This window comes from Diabrotica undecimpunctata, chromosome 9 (assembly GCF_040954645.1).
Source record: "Diabrotica undecimpunctata isolate CICGRU chromosome 9, icDiaUnde3, whole genome shotgun sequence".
Lineage (NCBI taxonomy): Eukaryota > Metazoa > Arthropoda > Insecta > Coleoptera > Chrysomelidae > Diabrotica > Diabrotica undecimpunctata.
The window spans coordinates 3338247-3358147 of NC_092811.1; the positions used below are offsets into that span (position 1 = coordinate 3338247).

At 34.4% G+C, this 19901-nt stretch overlaps 1 protein-coding gene across 1 annotated transcript in view; it reads right to left on the bottom strand.

Annotated features, from left to right (window-relative positions):
* Positions 1 to 19520, bottom strand: part of LOC140449405 (discoidin domain-containing receptor 2-like) — a 1157947-nt gene extending 1138427 nt beyond the window's left edge. Inside the window, exon 1 of the mRNA XM_072542564.1 lies at positions 19241 to 19520. Coding sequence (XP_072398665.1) covers positions 19241 to 19310 — 70 coding nt within the window. The 5' untranslated portion in view covers positions 19311 to 19520. The remainder of the gene's footprint in view (positions 1 to 19240) is intronic.
* Positions 19521 to 19901: the final 381 nt, after the last annotated feature.

Here is a 19901-nt window from a genome sequence, read left to right on the forward strand (position 1 = left end):
ACAACTAGAAAATGCAAAGAAGAATACCTGGAGAGTGTAGATACTATAATAATATATATAATTAATCCAGTTAATCCAATAATGAAACTTTTAAGCAGTCATTTTGTTGATTTTTTTCTTTCTTTCATCCTTTAGAGTTTTGATAGTTTACTGTAGTTCCGTATAGTTTTGGAAAACATGATGAACCTGAAATATCAAATAGGCTATTGATAAAATTACTCTCGATTTGGATATATATTCTGACTTCCATTTAATTTATTTATAATCGAATTCGATGTAAGTCAGTCTTTACTTTAGGGCTTACATACCTCACAGAGCTTTTTTCCTGTGAAAGCTCAAATTGTACTTAGCAACCTTCAATGACTATAATTCCAGACGGAGTTCTCGTCTGACAGACTCATTTTACTGCTGGTGAATTAAATTCCCATTTACGGACTGTTTATCCGATTCACTGATTTTTTATTTAAAGCATCTCCAACGCGAACTTTGTTTTAATTATATCTCAAGGTAATTAAATGCCTCTTTTATTCCCTCGAATCAACTTTTAAATCATTAATTTGTTTCAGGCGATTTCATTTAGTACCCGTAAATTCTTTCGGGGATTTTTTGCTACTTTGGACGTTGCTACAGGATCGGACTGATATAATTATATCTCTTAATTTTCGTTCCAAGTTATAGGTCCATCTATTTAGTAGTTAGATAGTTCTGATAGAGTCGGTAGAAAAAGGAAAACAAATTCAGATATCACTCAGACCAGAAGCAGTACTTATTATAAAGTAAAATGATTGGGATTGTTTGCGTTATGACTTGTAGAGCCCCTGTAGATATTGTCCTCAAACCACTAGCTGTACATTAGTTTCTCTGAGCACTATCGAGCTCATTTCCATGTAACTGTACGTGCAGTGCTCTTGATCACATTGGAGCCCCATTTAGTAAAATCGAGTGCACTACTGTTCTAAGGAGTCTTAAGTGCAGTCTTCTTTACCGCGCTGCTTAAGTGTTGCCCTAAAAAAAGATTTCTATTTATTTCTATCCCAAGGTACATTACAGATTACAAGATTTTGGCACTATAGTTCACTGCTCTGTCCTCTCTGCCTCTCTTACCCAAAAGGATTGGGGCTAATGATTTTTCCATGTATTTGTTTTGGGATTCTCTCCCAATATTGCTCATGACTTTCTCTGATCTGATCCTCTTAAGACCTACGAACTGCCACCTTTGGTAATACTAGAGTTACAGTACATTGATTTGATTTTTTCGATCCTCTTTTTGCAAGATGATCTGCTTTTTCGTTGTCTTCGATGCCCTGATGTCCTGGTACCCAGACAAATACAACCTTTTCCGGTCTCCCAGTTCATTCAGTTCTTTGATGCAGTCCCACACCAGCCTAGACATCACTTTTTGACACACCAGTGCCTTCAGTACCGCTTGACTTTTAGACAATATATGCATCTGCTCTTTTTTAAGAGCGCTCTGATTATTTCCTTTTGCATATTACAGTATCGCTTGAAAAATGGTGCAGTTCCTCCTAATTGGCAAAGCTTTTGCTAATTCTTGGATTATTGTTGTATGTTCCTATCCCACACCGTCTGTAATTTTTAATCCATCCGTATACCAGATCTTAGTCTGTTGGTTATTGGACTCGTTGCTTTTCCAAACTTTCTGTCTAGAGTAGACACCCTATATGAATTCCTAAAATTGTATTTTTTTGTCATGTGATCTGGTTTCTCATTAAAAATGTCCCTTGTCACAGTCTTCGTGATACTCATCAAGTGTCAGTGATTGTTGTGTTCTGTAGGCTCCCAATTTTGCTTTACCTTGTATTACCGAATGCAAGGGAAGTACGCCTAGTAGAGCTTCCGTAGCTGCATAGTACAGCTACATATAGGTAACGGTAGTCAGTAACAGTATGCCCGAAACATTTAATACATTGTCTTTAAATTGCCAAAAAGATACTACAAATAATACGTCATTTCAACGAGACGCCCTTTATAGCTTTAAAAAAGTGGTTTCTTTAAGAGAAAAAGAAATCTACTTAGTACTACCTAGTACGTAGCTACTAGGATAGTTGGTCCAGGTCAGTACATACATGGATGTTGTGAATGGAGCTGCAACTTAGGTCAAGAACTACAAAAATCTGCTTGACGTTGGATTCTTTTGTAACCACAACAAATGTAAAATTATAAATGAAACCTAAGCCAACTCGTAGTTATATTTAATTATGCTTAATTGCTAATTAAAAGAAACAATTAACAGAAACACGTTATGATACAGAATCGGGAAAGCTCACCTCTGATGTAGTTCAGAACAGAATATAATACAGACAGAAAGAAAAATGATTTCCCAAGTAAGATAGGAAGCAAGCCGCCAAAGTAAAAAAAGCAAGCAGCCAAAATCTGGACTAATATGCCTATTACTTTGAAGGGGATCATTATATCAAAAATTTAGATTTATTAACTACATGATCGATGTGTTTTTATACAGAGAAAGCTTAGAAGGTATTCCATCCCCTCACACATATTTTTACTTATTATTTGTTAATAACTATTTTATTAATTATTTCTTTTCATATTTAGTTTTAATTGCCATGTGCATACGTACGTAACCTAAGATTATGTCATTCGTATAAATATTCTTAACGAGATACTTCGGAATCTATTCGGCTTGTGTACAGACACATTAGTATTCGTTTAACCAACGCATGAGAAACACTTCAGTTGTGTATAATCCGCAACACAGTGTAAGAAGCAAACAACAAGATTCCACAGCCCCAGCACGCTGCAGAGTGAAAAAGTATTCATTATATCACCAAGAGGGACGAAAGGGCCTGGTATACTACAGCCACTTATCCATTCCCGCGGTACCCTACAGAGAGATTTCGACCAACCAATTTAAAGTGCCCTCCGATAAAAGGTCGGTAATTGTTTATACACAAGGAAATATATATATGGTTTATACAAAAGATACAACACAGCCCAGCAGCTTCCGGTGGTCATCTTTTTCTTCTGCGGGTATATTCTTCGGTCGAAGCACTCTCGCCTTCGCCTTCGGTTCAGGAACCGATAATCATTTGCCAGCCGATTTTTCCCAGTAGGGAGTATGCCTGCGTCTACGTGATATTCGTGCCACATGCAGTAAGGGTAGGGAGGGCCTCGGTAGCTTCTGGAACTGATGGATTAGGGGACTTTTCGTTCGTAGAAATATCTGGCATTAGACAGTGTCAGGAACTGCAGAAGAGCTCGACGGTAATGTTAGTTACTGGTGCGGAGCTTGTAGGGTAATTCAGTGGAAGCCTGGGTCACAGGCTCGATTTGTATGTTGGACGCTATATTACCTAGAGGGAAGGAAGCTCCTGGAATACTACGGCCACGTATCCATTCTCACGGTGCCTTACAGAGGGATTTCAACCAACCAATTCGAAGTGCCGTCTTCGTAGATTTCATCTTTGGTAAATTATCATTAATTCTTAAATCGGTAATTAAATAAAAACACATTTCTAAAGCTGAAAAGGTTCAGTCAAGGATCAAAGTTCATATAACTGAAGCAGAGTCCCGACAGAAAGCTCCCAGAGTATAGAAGGTCCTGTATGGGAGCCGGAGCAAGACTGCCCTTGCGACATGAAAATGTCCCATATTTATACATTAACTCTTGTCTCGATATAGGCATTTTTAGGTTGATTGGCCAATAGTGAATATTGTAGAGGTTTTCAAGCGGAGCGATGGGCGTCGGAGTGTGTATTAGTCCATGACTAAGGGCACGCGATTTCAACAATCAAAGTTAGGTAGGTACGGTCATAATTTACATACAAACACAATTCAAATAATTGATAAATTTGCAGTTAAATTATTTTGTCAAAAAAAATTACAAGAGCTCCGTTAAAAATACATATTCGACAGATATAAAGTCGAATAGTTAATTGACACATGATGAAAAATGAGTTAAATAAGAAAGGAAATATTAAGTGACAATTATTTTCAGATGGAAAATAGTAATACTGAAGAGTGATAAAGAAGCGCAGATATTTAAAAGAAAATAATAAAGAAAATCTTACATTTCAAATCGATACCAAAAAGTGACGTTTACATAGTTACAAGATAGCTGGAATGAAGCCGTTCCTGTGCCTTTCCTTACAAACTTTTCACAAACCTTGCGAATAAAAGAAGTTAATTAATCCACAGTTGTTATTTTCCCTCTTCTTCTCATTCTTACTTTTTTGTTGGCTTGCGTCCTCAGAGATTTTTCTGTACCAGTGTATACAAACATGATTAGCCTGGCGTGGGTTGTATAAAACTCTCAGACTTAATTTTCGGAGTTAATTCCCAAGTTTACGTTTTTTATACTTTTATATATGAAAATAATTAATACGGGGATATCGGTGGGGTGAGTAGCGACTTGGGCAAACGTGACTTGGCGGTTAGAGTTCGATAATTACGGAAAACTAATCCCTGGATGAAAAAAACACTATTTACAGTGTATTAGAGATTATGAAGATGTATTTTTCGGTCCACACTACAAAGTTTAATGTGTATCAAATATTAAAAGCGGTAGACCCAGATTCATTATGAAACCAGATATACGAGGCCTGTACCTTAATCTACTTTTCTACATAATTTCCGTGAATATTGACGCACTTGTCATAACATGGCACCAGTTTTTGAATACCCTCCTGATAAAATTCTGCCGCCTGACTTGTTAACCACTGCATCAAAAATGTTTTGACTTCGTTATCGTCTTGAAGACGCTGACCGCCCAGGTGTTTCTTCAAGTGCTGGAACAAATGGTAGTCGCTGGGCGCCAGATCAGGGCTGTATGGAGGATGATCTAGAGTTTCCCATTTAAATGATTTGATGAGATCTTTGGTCTGATTAGCCACATGTGGACGGGCATTGTCATGCAGCAAAACGATACCCTTACTCAACTTGCCACGTCTTTTGTTCTGGATTGCACGACGCAGATTTTTCAATGTCTCACAATAAGACGCTGCATTGATTGTCTCATTACGAGGCAGAAACTCCACTAGCAATACTCCTTTTCTGTCCCAAAAAACTGTTCACATGATTTTCCGGGCAGAAATTGTTTGCTTAAACTTCACTCTTTTGGGTGATGATGAATGTCGCCATTCCATGGATTGTTGTTTCGATTCTAATGTGACGTAGGCCACCCACGTTTCGTCACCAGTAACAATTTGGTCTAAAAAATCTTCACTTTCACTGTGGTACCGCTCAAGGAAAGTCAATGCACTGCCTAAACGTTGGGTTTTGTGCAAATCCGTCAACATTTTTGGAACCCAACGTGAACACAGTTTCCGGAAATTCAAGTTCTCGGTAACAATGCGATACAAAACACTACGAGAATACTGAGGAAAGCAGTCGGACAGTGTTTTCGCTCACCTTTTCGTCCACTTTCTGCCCCAAATTTTCATTAACGACCGAAGGACGCCCACTCCGTTCTTCATCATGCACATTTGTGCGGCCATGTTTAAATGCTCTCACCCATTTCCTCACCATTCCATCACTCATAATGTTTTGTCCGTAAACTTCAACGATCTCACGATGAATATCGATCGGTTTTACGCCTTTAGCACTAAGAAATCGTATAACAGCCCGTACTTCACAATCAGCGTGACTCACGATTGTTGGAGGCATCTTAAACACTGGAGTAAACAAGTATACAATGAAGAATCAGGAACACTAATAGGTGACATACCAAAAAAACTAGAAAAGTGGGCAGAATACTTTGAAAAACCGCTGAACCCAGAGGAAGATACCAATGAAATACAAACTCAAACCGGACCGAACAACACAACAATATGCCGAAATAAACGAACCATCGGATCAGGATATAGAGGAAATAATAAAGCAGATGAAGAATCACAAAAGTCCAGGTATCACAGCCAGAAATATTAAAAGAAGCTCGACAGTTATTACTCACACGTCTAAACAACCTAATAAAATGAATATGGAAAAATGACAAATTGCCACAAGGCTGCAAAAATGCATGCATATGCCCCACCCACAAAAAGCAAGATGAAAGTCTGTGTCAAAATTGTTGAAGAATTTTTCCGTTAGATATATATATTCAAGGATTCTACAGTATTCACTGCCTTCCCTCGCTCAACCGTTTCCATCTCTCTCTGTTGTCCCATTCTCCATCGTTTAGGCCTCTCTTACTCATGGCGTCTACTTCGTTCCTCCAGGATTTTCGGGGTCGTCCTCTTTTTCTCCTTCCTATGGGGCTCCATTTGGCTATTCTCTTTATCCATCTACTGTCTCTAATTCTTCTTACATGTCCATACCACTTTAGTCTTTTGTTCTATATATGTTAGTATGTCTGTTTCTATAGATGTTCTTTGCTTTATTTCATCATTACTTCTCCTATCCATTCTTGTTACTCTGCAGTATCTTCGCAGTCATTCCATCTTTGTTGCTACTATCTTACTGTTACTATTTCTCTGTTAGATCTAGCATAAAAGATATTGGCTTTATTAATAAGAAACCGAGTAACAATTTGTGAATCTGAAATATTAGGTGAATATAACGGAGGACCTAGAAGAGACAGATCTACAATTATTGATCAGATTTTTACGATTACACAAATATTGCACAATAACTACAAATAAAATCTAGGTTTCCACATTCTGTTTAAAAAACTTTAAGCAGACATACGAATCAATCGACAGAGAAAAACTTTATGAAGCGATGTATCTGTTAAAATACCTATCAAACTTATTAAGTTAGTGGAAATGGCCTTAAAAGAAACATCAAATAAAGTGATTCTGGAAGGAAGCTTATTAGAGCTTTCTACGGGAAGGAATGGATTAGTACTAGGAGATTTATTGTCCAACTTTATTTTTGTCCCTGAAGCTAATACAGAACAAAGTCTTGTAGACTCTTGAAAACTAGAGACTAAGTTTGAAACTGATATTCTTCTTCTTATGGTGCCCTATCAAATTAGTGGATGTTGGCGACAATTCTGGCATACTCCTCTCGGTCTTGTGTGGCTCTAAGGAGTGCATGGGCATCGAGGTTTGTCCAATCCCTTATGTTTTTAAGCCATGAATATTTCTTTCGTCCGATGTCCCGTTTTCCTTCTATCTTCCCTTCCATAATAAGCTTTAAGAACTGGTACTTGGAATTTCGAAATATATGACCCAGATAAGCAGTTATTTTTCTTTTTATTATTGGCAGCAATTCTAGTTCTCTGCCCATTCGATTCAATACTTCGACATTTGTTGTATGATCTGTCCAGGGAATTTTAAGTAGTCTTCTAAATACCCACATTTCAAAGGCCTCCAATCGGTTCATCACATTGGACTTTATGGCTCAGGTTTTTACACCATATAGCAGTATGGAGTAAATGTAACATTTTACAAAGCGATATCGAAGCGTTAATGTAAGGCCGCTGTTGCTTAGCACGGTTCTCATATTAGTAAATGCTGTTATGGCTTGCTCAATCCTGCTACGTATCTCTATGTCTAGATCTAGATCTTCAGTTATCTAAATACCGAGATATCTAAACTTGCGGACCTTTGGGGGGAAAGTGATATAAGGAAACTAAAACTACCGGACTAAAAGAAAACGACGAAAAACAGAAATGAGTGGAAAAAATAGTAAAGAAAACAAACTGCCTCTAACATTAATTCAAATTTACTGGTGTCATTTTTGAATTTATCTTTTGTTAAATACATGGTAGTTGGATAGATAGTTACAGTATTAGCATAATATTCTTGTTCTACCATATTTAATGTTGGGTTATTAGATTCTTAACCAATACAAGCATATTGAGTCTTGTAGACCCTGAACCCTTCATATAACTTCTTCTTCTTAAGTTGCTGTCTTCTGTCGAAAGTTAGCGATCATCAGGATTATTTGATTTCGGTTCGTTGCTGCTCCAAAAAGCTGGTTAGACAAGCATACAAAAGCACTTTCTGTGTTTGCGCAGCTATAAAATTAGTCACCTTCCAACACTATGCTTTTCTAAAACCTTTCCCTGCATAATATTCTGAAGAAGTTGGGCTTCCCATCATGTAGTTAAAGTATCATCATTAACTTCATTTATCTCGCATACCATATGATACAGTTTTATTATTATTATCTTGAAAAAAATTAAATTATTGCTGTTAACCTAGTCAGATATAGAAAAGATAAAAATTAGAAAGTATCCAAAAAAGGAAAAGTCTTAATTTGCATAATTATTCCCATTTCCGATAAGAAACCCCTCGATTTTTTACCTTTCTCGCTCTAATTGTCATGGCAAAGTACAAAAATTTAATTTTAATAAAATCCAAAAGGTCCTGTCGTCGCATTTCCAACACGAATATCCACCCCTACAATCGAGAATTCGCCATTAATTTCTTGAGAAAGTCAAAAAGGAAAACTTAATAAAGAATATAACCTGGTAGCAGATTGCGGCAACAAAAACAGTCGAGGGGAAGGGCTAGGAATCAAAACGTTATCCGAAATCCTTATTCAGAAAGGCCTTATCCAGATAGAACTTTTCCTAATCATTTCCATGGTGTGGAAACTTAGTGACAATTAAAGGGAAGAACGCGCGAAAAGGCTCAGTGGCGGTACAAGCGATACCGAAGGTTTATCAAAAGGGAATGTTTTTGAATCCTTTGTCTTCTCAAAAATAAGTATCATTTTTTATTAATTAATTAATAATTCTACTAACAAACAACGTAACTTTCTTTGTTACTATATAACACAGTGAGAAAGGTTAAAAATTGGTACTGGGAAACCTCAAAAAAGTAGACACGTATTTTTAAATACAAATTACCAATCAGTTTACTGATTTATATAGGGCATTTAACACAGAAGAAAAGGAACTCTTCAATGTTATTATAAATGAGCATATATGAAATTTGCGTAAAATGAAAGGATATAAAATGTAGGCAAATGCAACCAACAATGGATGGTAGGCCATATATTCACAGGAAACATAATAAATTACAACAATTAAATGATTATTATTCATTAAACACTGTACCATTAAACAGGGGAGTCAAACAGGGAGATACTTTATCACCCAAACTGTTCACCTTAGTTTTGGAGGACGTTTTTAAAAACCTAAATTGGAAATATAAGGGAATAAACATCAATGGCCGCTACCTTAGTAATCTACGATTTGCAGATGACATAATCCTGATAGCTACTGACCTACAAGAAATGCAAACCATGCTTTTAGAACTACATACCGAATCTAAAATAGAACTGAAAATGAATTTAAACAAAACAAAAGTCTTGCACTCCGAAGACACCGTGACAATAATAAACGATAAAGTTATAGAAAAAGTTGAAGAATATATATACTTAGGACAAAAAATAATACTAAATAGGGAAATTCAAACTGAAGAAATAAAAAGAAGAAGAAAGTTAGCTTGGGCAGCATTCGGTAAACTGAACTATATACTCAGAAATCAACAAATTCAATTACATCTTAGATCTAAAGTTTTTGATGCATGCATTATTCCGATATTAACTTATGCGGCACAAACATGGACAATCACAAAAAAGAATATGAATATACTTAAAGTCACTCAACACGCGATGGAAAGAGCAATGCTAGGTATATCACTTAAGGACAAGAAAACAAACACATGGATATGACAGAAAACCAAAGTCACCGATGTGGTGCAAAAATCATTAAAGTTGAAATGGGAATAAGCTGGACATGTAGCTAGGAGCGATCTAAACAAATGGCACAGATCAATTTTAACCTGGAGACCATACCAACACAAAAGACCCAGAGGCAGACCTCCTATGAGATGGACAGATGATCTGAAAAGGACTGCCGGGAAAAATTGGCTACAAGTAGGGTACAATAAAAAACAATGAAAAGGAAGACTTGAAGAGGCTTATGTTCAGATGTGGACGTGAATGGCTAGACGAAGAAGAAGAAGAATGATTATTATAATTTAAAGGTAAAATTCATGTAAAAGATCTCTCAAAGATCACAAAGTGCCAGGAAATAATGGTATAAATGGATAATTGATAAAAAAAAGGAGAACAATTTCTAATTTATATAGACATATCGCTTATTAACACAGCATATAAAGTTCTATTAATTCTCTTGCTGAAGAGGGTCACTCCGTATATTGGAAGATATTTTATGCGACTACTAATGCGGCTTTCGTGCTGGAAGGTGAACAAAAGATCAAATGACTGAGTGCTAAAAGCAGTGTTTTTTGAGAGACCAGAAGGTAGAAGATGAGTAGGCCGTCCCAGAAAAATATGGAAGGATACTGTTTTATCTAGAATTGGGGTATAGATAGGAGATAGATGCATAAGATCTTAGAAGATCTATAGTGGATGTGGCGAAGACTCCGAGTTGTAAGGCCAGTCAAGAAGAAAAAGAATATAATAAAATAGTACACTTCTTTTTTATTTTAGCTATTTGAAGTTGATCTCTAAGATAGGAACCAAACAACCTAGGTGTAACTGCCCTAACACCATATGGGTACATAATATCTGGAAGTACATAATTTGCACAAGCAAACGCAGGATTTAGGTCACATAAGATCCTCATTGGTTTTTCAATCCTCTCACTAGGATCTTAAGTTTAGACAAAACTGTTAATAGATGTAAAAGAAAAAAATTATTTCACAAACCATGTTGGTGCTTTGTGATGATTTATTTCATGTCTAAAAATTTTACAAGTTGTTTCAGAATTCTATATTCAATAATTTTAGATACCGCAGATGGAACTGACCATGCTGATATTTTATTTTGTTTATATAAAGTTTGGGATACAAGTAACTAAAAGACAACTGCAAAACATGTGACATATGATAACTAAACTAGATTAAAAATATCAAAACTAAAAAATTACTGACAAGAAACAGCAATTTACTTAAAATCTTCTCCTTTTGAATTATTAATAAACATTTTGCTGTTTTTCGTTTGCAAAAGATGACTTGCAAACGAAACGCCACTGTTGGCCGTCGTGCCGTCATCAGAAAGTTTAAAATTCCCGGAAAGCGTCGACTCATTTGATTTGGAATTTGGTTCTGATCAGCCGCACCCTGATGAATATTCATGTCGGGGTAGTTGCCTGTGAATAATGTACTCTTAAAGATGGATCAGCGACTTGTTTAAAGCGGTCCAAAGATCGAATACTGAAGAGACCCTTAAACGGATTTTGACCGGAGAGCAACCGTTTAAGAAAATAACAAATCTTTGCAAATTTTATTCAAATATTGACAAAATATTGGTAAATTAAAAATTTTGACATATCTGGCAATAAAGAAAAACAATGGTATATAAGATACAAGGCAACCGTAAATACTCATTGCTATTTGGTCATCATCAGTACGGTGCAGTCAAGTTAGAATAAGAGAACATTAACTTGAGGAAAAAATCAATACAGTGTACAGTGTACAGTCAATCAATGTGCGTGAAAAGGAAAAAAAGTAAAAAATATTGGCATGTTACTGCCATTTTTGCTTGTTGCAAAGATAATAGGTATATAACCTAAAGCTAAGATTAATACTATTATAATAATTAATATTAAACTCAACAGGGTTTCGGGTTAAACAGGGTCGTTTATCACTTCGCCAAGTTTTCAACATCCTTTCTGATGCCTTTTCAGGTGTTCCTTAGTCTCCCGAGCCTCCAAACACTACTACATCGATCACCAATCAATACACTACTGCTACTAGGAACAGCTGACGGTTCGTTTATACCGTCGATAGTGACGTGGTTTGGCGTGGACATTTCTGATGGCGGGATTTTGATTCGAGGGTAGAGTGGACGATGTTTTCTTTATGAGAGGTCTCCATGTCGAAGGTAACCGGATGCTTTTATCTCTATTATCGAGACAGTTTGGCCTTTTTTTTTTAATTTCTATATCTTCTCGGATAATTCTTGGTTTACACAAGTGGATGGGGATATGGTTCTGGAGTTTTCAAAATCAATTTTGTTATCTGTATGAAGATGGTGTTGACCTAGAGTTGAAATTGATTCGGAATTTCGGGCCCAAAAAATTCAAACAGTCTAAACCAAAGAGATGATGCTCAAAGGCTTCCCACAACATGGTAAGAGTCAGTATTAAATAAAAAGTCAAAAATACCTCAGACCACAAGACAATCTAATAGGACCCCTCCTACATACACACGGAGAGGATCAATCACAAGAAGCTTTGTCAAGAACCGATCTGCTATCTCCTTGGCTAAAGGCACATGCGACATTGCCGAAACGTTCCTGTAATGCTAAAATGGTGTACGAAGCTGCAAACATATATAAAGCTTTCAAAGAATTAAACGAATTAATAGAGACATAATAGGAATCAGTGTGATACGATGGATGGACTTAGAACAGTGTGTTACTAACGAACGTCAAGTTTACTGTTCTGGCAGTACAAACGGATTTCGACTACGCACATTTGGGGTAATCTTGAACAAACTTATCGCCTTTGTAACCAGTTTAACCAATCAAATGAACATTATTCAGGTATATATTCCGATAGTTAATAAAACTGAAGACTTTATTAGTCCAGTTACTGAGGCTTAAAATATGGTAATACCTCCAAATTTTTTATAACTGCATCGATTTCTTTGAAAATTTCAAATTAAGCTTATCTTACCCTCCACTTCAAAAGTCATATACGCTTTAGGTGCGCTTTTTGTTTTTAAGGAGTGAAAACTACCCCTTCTTGAAGAAACTGGGAAAAACACGGACTTAAGTATTTTATGCACTTAAATCTTGTTTATTCGCATAAGGTAAATATTATAATGTATTCTCTAATATAAAAATTAATTATTCACAATTTTCAACCCTTAAAACACTTTAAAAACCCTTAAAAGCTAATACTTTTTATAAAAATAATATGAAAAAAAGTCGTAGCAGCTTGAGACATTTCAATTATATATTTAAATACAAATAAAAATTAATACCCTAGCCATACAATAATAATTTATTTATTGGAAATTTTCAACCCTTACAACCACCCTTAGGACAAAAATGAATTAAAAATGAATTAAAAAATATTTTTATCGGTTTGAAACATTTCTTGAGTGCATTTTATTTAACGAAAATTAATTTTTTGCATATAAAATAACTTTCTTTTTATTATAATTTCAACATTTCAACCCTCACAACCAACCCCTTTTTTAAAAAATTAATTTAATATATTTTTATTGGCCTGAAACATTACTTGAGTGCATTTTATTAAACAAAAATTAATTTCTTGCTTATAAAATAACATTTTATTATAATTTCAACATTTCAACCCTCACAACCACCCCCTTTGTCAAAAATGAATTAAAAAATATTTTTAACGATTTGAAACATTGTTAGAGTGCATTGTTTGTAGACAATAATTAATTTTTTACTTATAAAATGAGCCTACTTTTTTCAACCCTTACAAGCACCCCTTTTGATGAAAATAAAATTCTTAAATCCTTAACTTAGACGTGAACATAAATAGAAAAAATTTTGTTTATAATATATTACAATTTTTTTATTTTCCAAAAAACTAAAAATAAATAATATTTATATAAAACGAGGTATAAAATAAATGAATATCTATTCATCATCGGAATCATAATTTTCACCGTCCAATTGGTCTTCGTTTACTGGAGGACAATTTTGGCAATTGTCACCACAGCATGTTCCGCATGTTGCATTGCAAAATAATCCCAGCCTCCGACAGCCACACGCTGATCCGCAACCTTTTTTACAATTGCAAAAAATCATTTTCAGCAGTTCCTCTGGAGCTGGTAAATGTCTATTAATTCCATCGCAGTGCTCCAATCTCCAATACTCCAAATTATAAAATTTTTCCATGCTCGAAAATTTATTCTAAAAAGTACTATTGGTTTTTTTACAATAACTCGGTTAATTTTGATGCTACAACATGCATAAAAAAACGATTTTACAGGTAATTTAACGGGCTATAAGTATAGAAATGTTAAAACATTCTAAAGTCCTTCATGTTTAAAGGGTGAAGGGTCAAAGGGTCGGAGACCAGTGGTTCATGAGCTATAAAGCAAACTTCAACCAACAATATCTCCGTTATTTTTTAAGCTACAAAAAAAATTAAAAAATTTAGAAATTTAGAATTTTAGAAAATTTTTGTTGAAAAAAAAAACCTATTTTTTTTGTATTTCGTCATCTTTTACGTAACTTTTATAGTTTTGAAGTTATTATAAAAAAAAGATTTTTTTTTTAATATTTACAAAAAAAAATGTAATCATACTTTTTTCAAAAACTGGGTAGGTATTCTAAAGTGGCTAAACTTTTGGATCATACAAAAAACACTAAAATAAAGTGAATTCTATAACGAAAACAATTTATTTTAATCCTAGTGAACATGACGTTAGTTTTATTGCGTTTTTTTTACAAAAATTTGAGAAACCTATCTTTTTTTGATCGTATCTCACGTACAGTTGATGCAAAGGACTTTTACCACCACACATTTCAAAGCTCTCTTTTCAAGCTCTTTTAAAAATATTATATGAGTTTTTGTCGAAAAATGCACCCGTTTTCCATTATTTAACGTTAAATACTCGTATTGAAAGACAAAAACAAAAACAAACCTTTGAACAGCCATAACTCAGTTAATATTAAACTGAAAATATTCATTAAAAAGCCAATCTTTTTGTTTTTTTATGAGCTTTAATTTTAGTTGTTACAGTTTTTTTGATAAAACTCTTAGTTTCAGAGCTATTCTTAAAAAACCTTTGAAAAACATGTTTTTTTAACGAAAAATGACACTTTTCAACAGCGAATAACTCAAAAAGTATTGATCTAGCGAAAAAAATGTTTACTACATTTTTTGTTTGAAATTTGTCCTTCTATCGAATAGCGTAGTTATTTTGAGTGAAAAAATTTCTACCCTCGAAAAGGGGTGGCAAACAAGCCCAGGGCGGAAGCGCACATCGGCACTATATAACTTTTGTTCCTTGAGTAATTATTTACCAACACACAAAATTTCAAATAAATCGATTTAGGTAGTTATAAAGAATTCGGAGGTAAAATATTCGGAGGTTCTATAGTGACTTGACAGTAGTTCTACTAAAAAGTCAGAAAAATGAAATCAGGGTCGTTATGCCATCGAGACGTTTGTATGCATAGAGATCACCACAAGATGGTCCAAACAATATTGGCAGTCAAATACAATAACAAAGTATGCCATTCGAAAGCGTGTACAAAAAGCACACATTAAATTTATGGACAAAAGCAATTATCTCTATGTACTAATAAGCTGTTCGCCTAATCAAAAAGTACACTTTTTCATCGTTTTTCATCATATGCGATAGTTAGTTTTAAACAAACTAATTAACATTTAGATAGTGCTCCAAGAACGTTAAACAAGCATTAAAAGCAATAAAACTAAAAAGCTCATAAAACTAATTTAACCATTAGTACGAAAACAGTTATTGCACCAACAAACCGAACATTATTTCTGCTGCCACACTTAGTTCCGTCTCATTTGAACGCAGATGCTCCCGCATTTGTAAACATCCTCAGGAATATGTGTACGATTCTTGTCTCTTAATAATTGCAAATATTAACGGTCTCTTTTATGGGATATAACAAGAAGTTGTCTATCTGATCCAGTGTCATCTTAATAGTTAATTGTCTAAACAAACTTATCGAGGCCTCAATGTGTACTAAATCGGCTGGAAAACCATAAAAGCGTTTGATGACTATCGCAGGAAGTTGGACGTATGTGCAGGAAGATTAAGAGGTTGATATTGTTCTTGATCTGTTTAGTTTATTGCTTGATGCTATTTTTAAATGCAGCAATTAAAAATTTATGGTTTGTTTTTAAAAATATTTAAAAGAGATCCGGTTACTTTACAAAACAAAAGTATTTTGTGACACAATGGGGGAAGATGGTAATAAAACACGGAATATTTACATACAAAAGTAGTACCGATAAGTAAAAATACACCAATTAAACGTTAGTGTGTTTGTGTGTAAAAAAACAAAAACTTCTGGACGAGGAGAGTATCACATTCTTTAATAAAATCTACAATAAACGCAAAATATCAGAGAAATGACTTGAGTTTTTCTTAATAACATTACCAAAAAAGAGTAAACCCAATATGACAGCAACTTATAAACATGATAATAGCCAACGATTGATCACAGAGATGACACAATATTTTTTATTTCTCTATAGTAAAATAAACTCATAATCTTGCCACTGAGACATAAAATTCTATCTTAAATCCTTAAGGTTTTTTCATTTAAATTTTATGTTGTACCTATTTTACGTTTTTCGGAATAATCACAATATTTCTATAAGTTTGAGAAACTCAGTTCGGATTTAGAAATGCTCAAGGAACCAGAGAAGCATTATATATGCAGTAAATGTGCTAATACAGAGATGTTTAGATGTAAACCAGGACATCTATGTCTGCTTCCTAGATTATAACAAGACATTCAATACAGTGAAACATAATCCGTCAATAAAACTACTGAAACAAAGAACATTGACACACGGGATATAAAAATAATCAATAATCTGTATTATGAGCAAGAAGCTGCATAATAATAAATAATTTATTAACAAATAAAATAAAAATTAAAGAAGGTATTATACAGGGCTGTGTCTTGTCGCTATCACTGTTTAATGCATACTCGAAGGAAATATTCAAAAAAGCATTAGAAGATGAAGTAGCAGGCATAAAAATGAATGGCCTACCCCTAAGTGAAATTAAATATGCTGATGATACAATACTAATAGTAGAAAATATTACAGATCTACAAAGAATTTTAGATAAGGTTATTCCAGCGAGTGAAGAATTTGGTCTGTCACTAAACATAAAGAAAACAAATTCATGGTTATATCAAAGAAATTAGAGTTAGAATAGAAAAGGCTAAAAGTGCATTCAATAATATGAAACAAATATTATGTTGTAGAGAGCAAAGCCTAAATCATAGAAAAGGAGAACTAAAGTGTTATGTATTTTCTGTTCTTTTGTATGGCGTGGAGATATGGACTTTAAATAAACAATGTCTCAATAAATTGGAAGCATTTGAAATGTAGACATATCGAAGAACGCTGAGAATCTCGTGGACAGACAGAATAACCAATAAAGAAGTACTAAAAAGAATAGAGAACAGCAGGGAGATACTGGATTCCATCAAAATAAGAAAACTACAATATCTGGATCATATAACATGTGGTGACAGATATGAATTAGGAAAACTAATAATGCAGTGAAAGATTCAAGGAAAGCGCAGCATAGGTAGAAGAAGAATGTCCTGGCTGGGAAACCTCAGAGAATGGTTTGGATGCAGCTCAACTGAACTCTTTCGGGCTGTAGTGTCAAAAGTTAGAATAGCAGTGATAATTGCCAACCTTCGTCTCGGAGATGGCACGTAAAGAAAACAAAACTGAAGAGATCATATAAATAAAATATCACACGATAAATCTTTTTCCAATATCAGAATGAATATTAAACTATATTCCAATAAAATCTAACAATGTTGAAGTATATACACCAACAGCTGACAAATTAGATAAAGTAATTAAATAATTCGATGGCTAAATTATTGGCTGGTCTAAAGCAAGGCTGCTGCATAGCATCTACACTCTTCAAAATTTATATGAATGAGGAGATCTCAGTGTGGAGAAGAAAGTGCTGCAATATCGGCATCCAAATCGAAGACTAGATATTGTACACGATACACTTGGCGATCGAGGCGTTCATTCAAGCGAGAATAGAGGTGAACTATTTCAGATTATTCTAGTAAATAACGATTTCTGTATTTAATGAGAGTTGTTGCTAGTTTCAGTTAACTGATAAGAGAATATTGTATTGAAAACTTTAAATAAATAGTTTATATAAATTAGAACCGCTTGTTTTATTGTTAAATACGGGACAATGGTGTTAATGTGTGTGGTAATTTATTAATTTAAAAATAAATTAAAATGTAACTTTCTGTTACAAAAAAAAGACCTTTGAAAAGTATTGTTCATCAGAAATATCCGCGCCGCTGATCTTTGTAAGAAAGAACATTTAAAAAGTACGTGTGTGCTGACCAAAGATACGGCTTGTAGAACTATCGGTAAAATAGTTACGTCAACAACTAGAAGAACGGGATGAAGACTGTAGCGGGCCCAAGAGGATCCTTCAATAACGACTGAAGGATGTTTTCAACAAGAATGAGGATGACCTACGAAGATTCCATTTTCAATCATTAGAAGAAGCAGTTTTAACGAAGATAGAAGAAATTTAGTTATTTTAAAATGTATCTCGTATGATTAAAGCAACTTTTAGAAAAAATGATGAAAGAGTCCATGAAACTTCTCAAATTATTAAATAAACAGCACAAAACGATGATTTCTAATGTTTCTAGAAGATTCGATCAGGAAGAAAAGAAGATCAAACAGCTATAAAAGCATAATAACCAATACGAAAGTACTACCACCAGTTAATGCAGTAGTTTTAGATCCTGTAGTGAAACAAGAATCACCGAGAGACGAAACGACACATCATATAAGATTCAAATTGCCTCCACTTGATGGGAAGTCTTCTTGATTCATATACCTTAGACAATTTGAAGCCATTATAACGGTTAATCATTAAACCAAACAAGAAAAGTCTGTTTTTTTAACTGCTGCTTTACGAAGTGATGCTGTGCATATTTTACGATCGATTCTTAAGGAACAGATCTCAAAACAATTGTTACCTTGTTTATTCGACCAGACAAACGTTACGGAGATGCCCATCTACAACAAGTCTGCAAAGCACAACTAAGAAGTAGAATTCACGAGAAAGTGAAAATTTGCAAGAGTTTTAAGCAGATGTTACTCGTATATTGAGGTTCTTTTATCCAGAGGCACCAAACAACATTTTGGAAGAAATGAGAAAGCAGATGAAGGAGTATCGCAAAACGATTTATAGCGATATTAATTTAAAAAACCTTTATACGTTTTCTAACTGGATATTATGACCAAATATATGTTGTAATCATAGACATATATATTACAAATACAATGATCACTGCAATACATTACCGTCTCCCCAGTGAGACAAAGCAGTCTCTGCATCTCTGTCTAATGAGTCAGATTTATCGACCACGTGACCTTTGCATTGGTCATTTAGGTCACGTGGTCAAAAAATCCGATCCATTAGAAAGAGATGCAGGGACTAATTTGCCTCAGTTTTCTCTATCCCACTGGGGGAACGACGCTGTATTGCAACGTTCAGTCTATTTGTATAATATGTTTATGGTTGTAGTACCAATAAATTTAAAAAATAAAAAATATAAGGAATCTACTTACCAGCATCTCCGAAGACCTGAGCTACTCCAAGAATAACTCCTACAACGCCCAAAATCATCCTCACTTTCATGTTTACGCTCGTTCGATGTCCGCACTACCGAGAAATATACGTCATGCCGCTTTTACCGTAAATGTCACCGTTAAGAGTGCCAAATCCGAACCGTTAGGGTATTAAGAGTCCACGAGAATAATAGAGTTTTCTATTCTAAGCAGATCGATTGCTGTAGTTGATTCTCTATGTTCAACTGATCTTGATCAGTATGAGCGTCTAAAGGAGAGATCCTAGACGGAACCTGTAACAAAAAAAAAATAGGTTAAAATGTTGATATGTCTAGGACCTAAAAGATCTTCTTGTCGCTAGATAAGAACCAAAAATACAAGAATGAATTAAAGCGTCTACAGGTTTCTTTACTTCGCAAAAGATCTTGTTTGTCAATACTTAAAATAATTGTCATGTAATCTATTCTCTGTGTGAATTTGAAAACTGAGTACTTGGATTATTAAAAATAAGCGAAAAACTTTTTAAAATAAACCAATTCACATCATCCTAAACCCCCTCTTTATTCGCTTTTTATTCAAAGACGTCCCGTTTATTGATTTTTCAAATCCTATTTTCTAAGGACAAAACTTCTACCCGCAAACTGTTTGGTATAATAAAAAT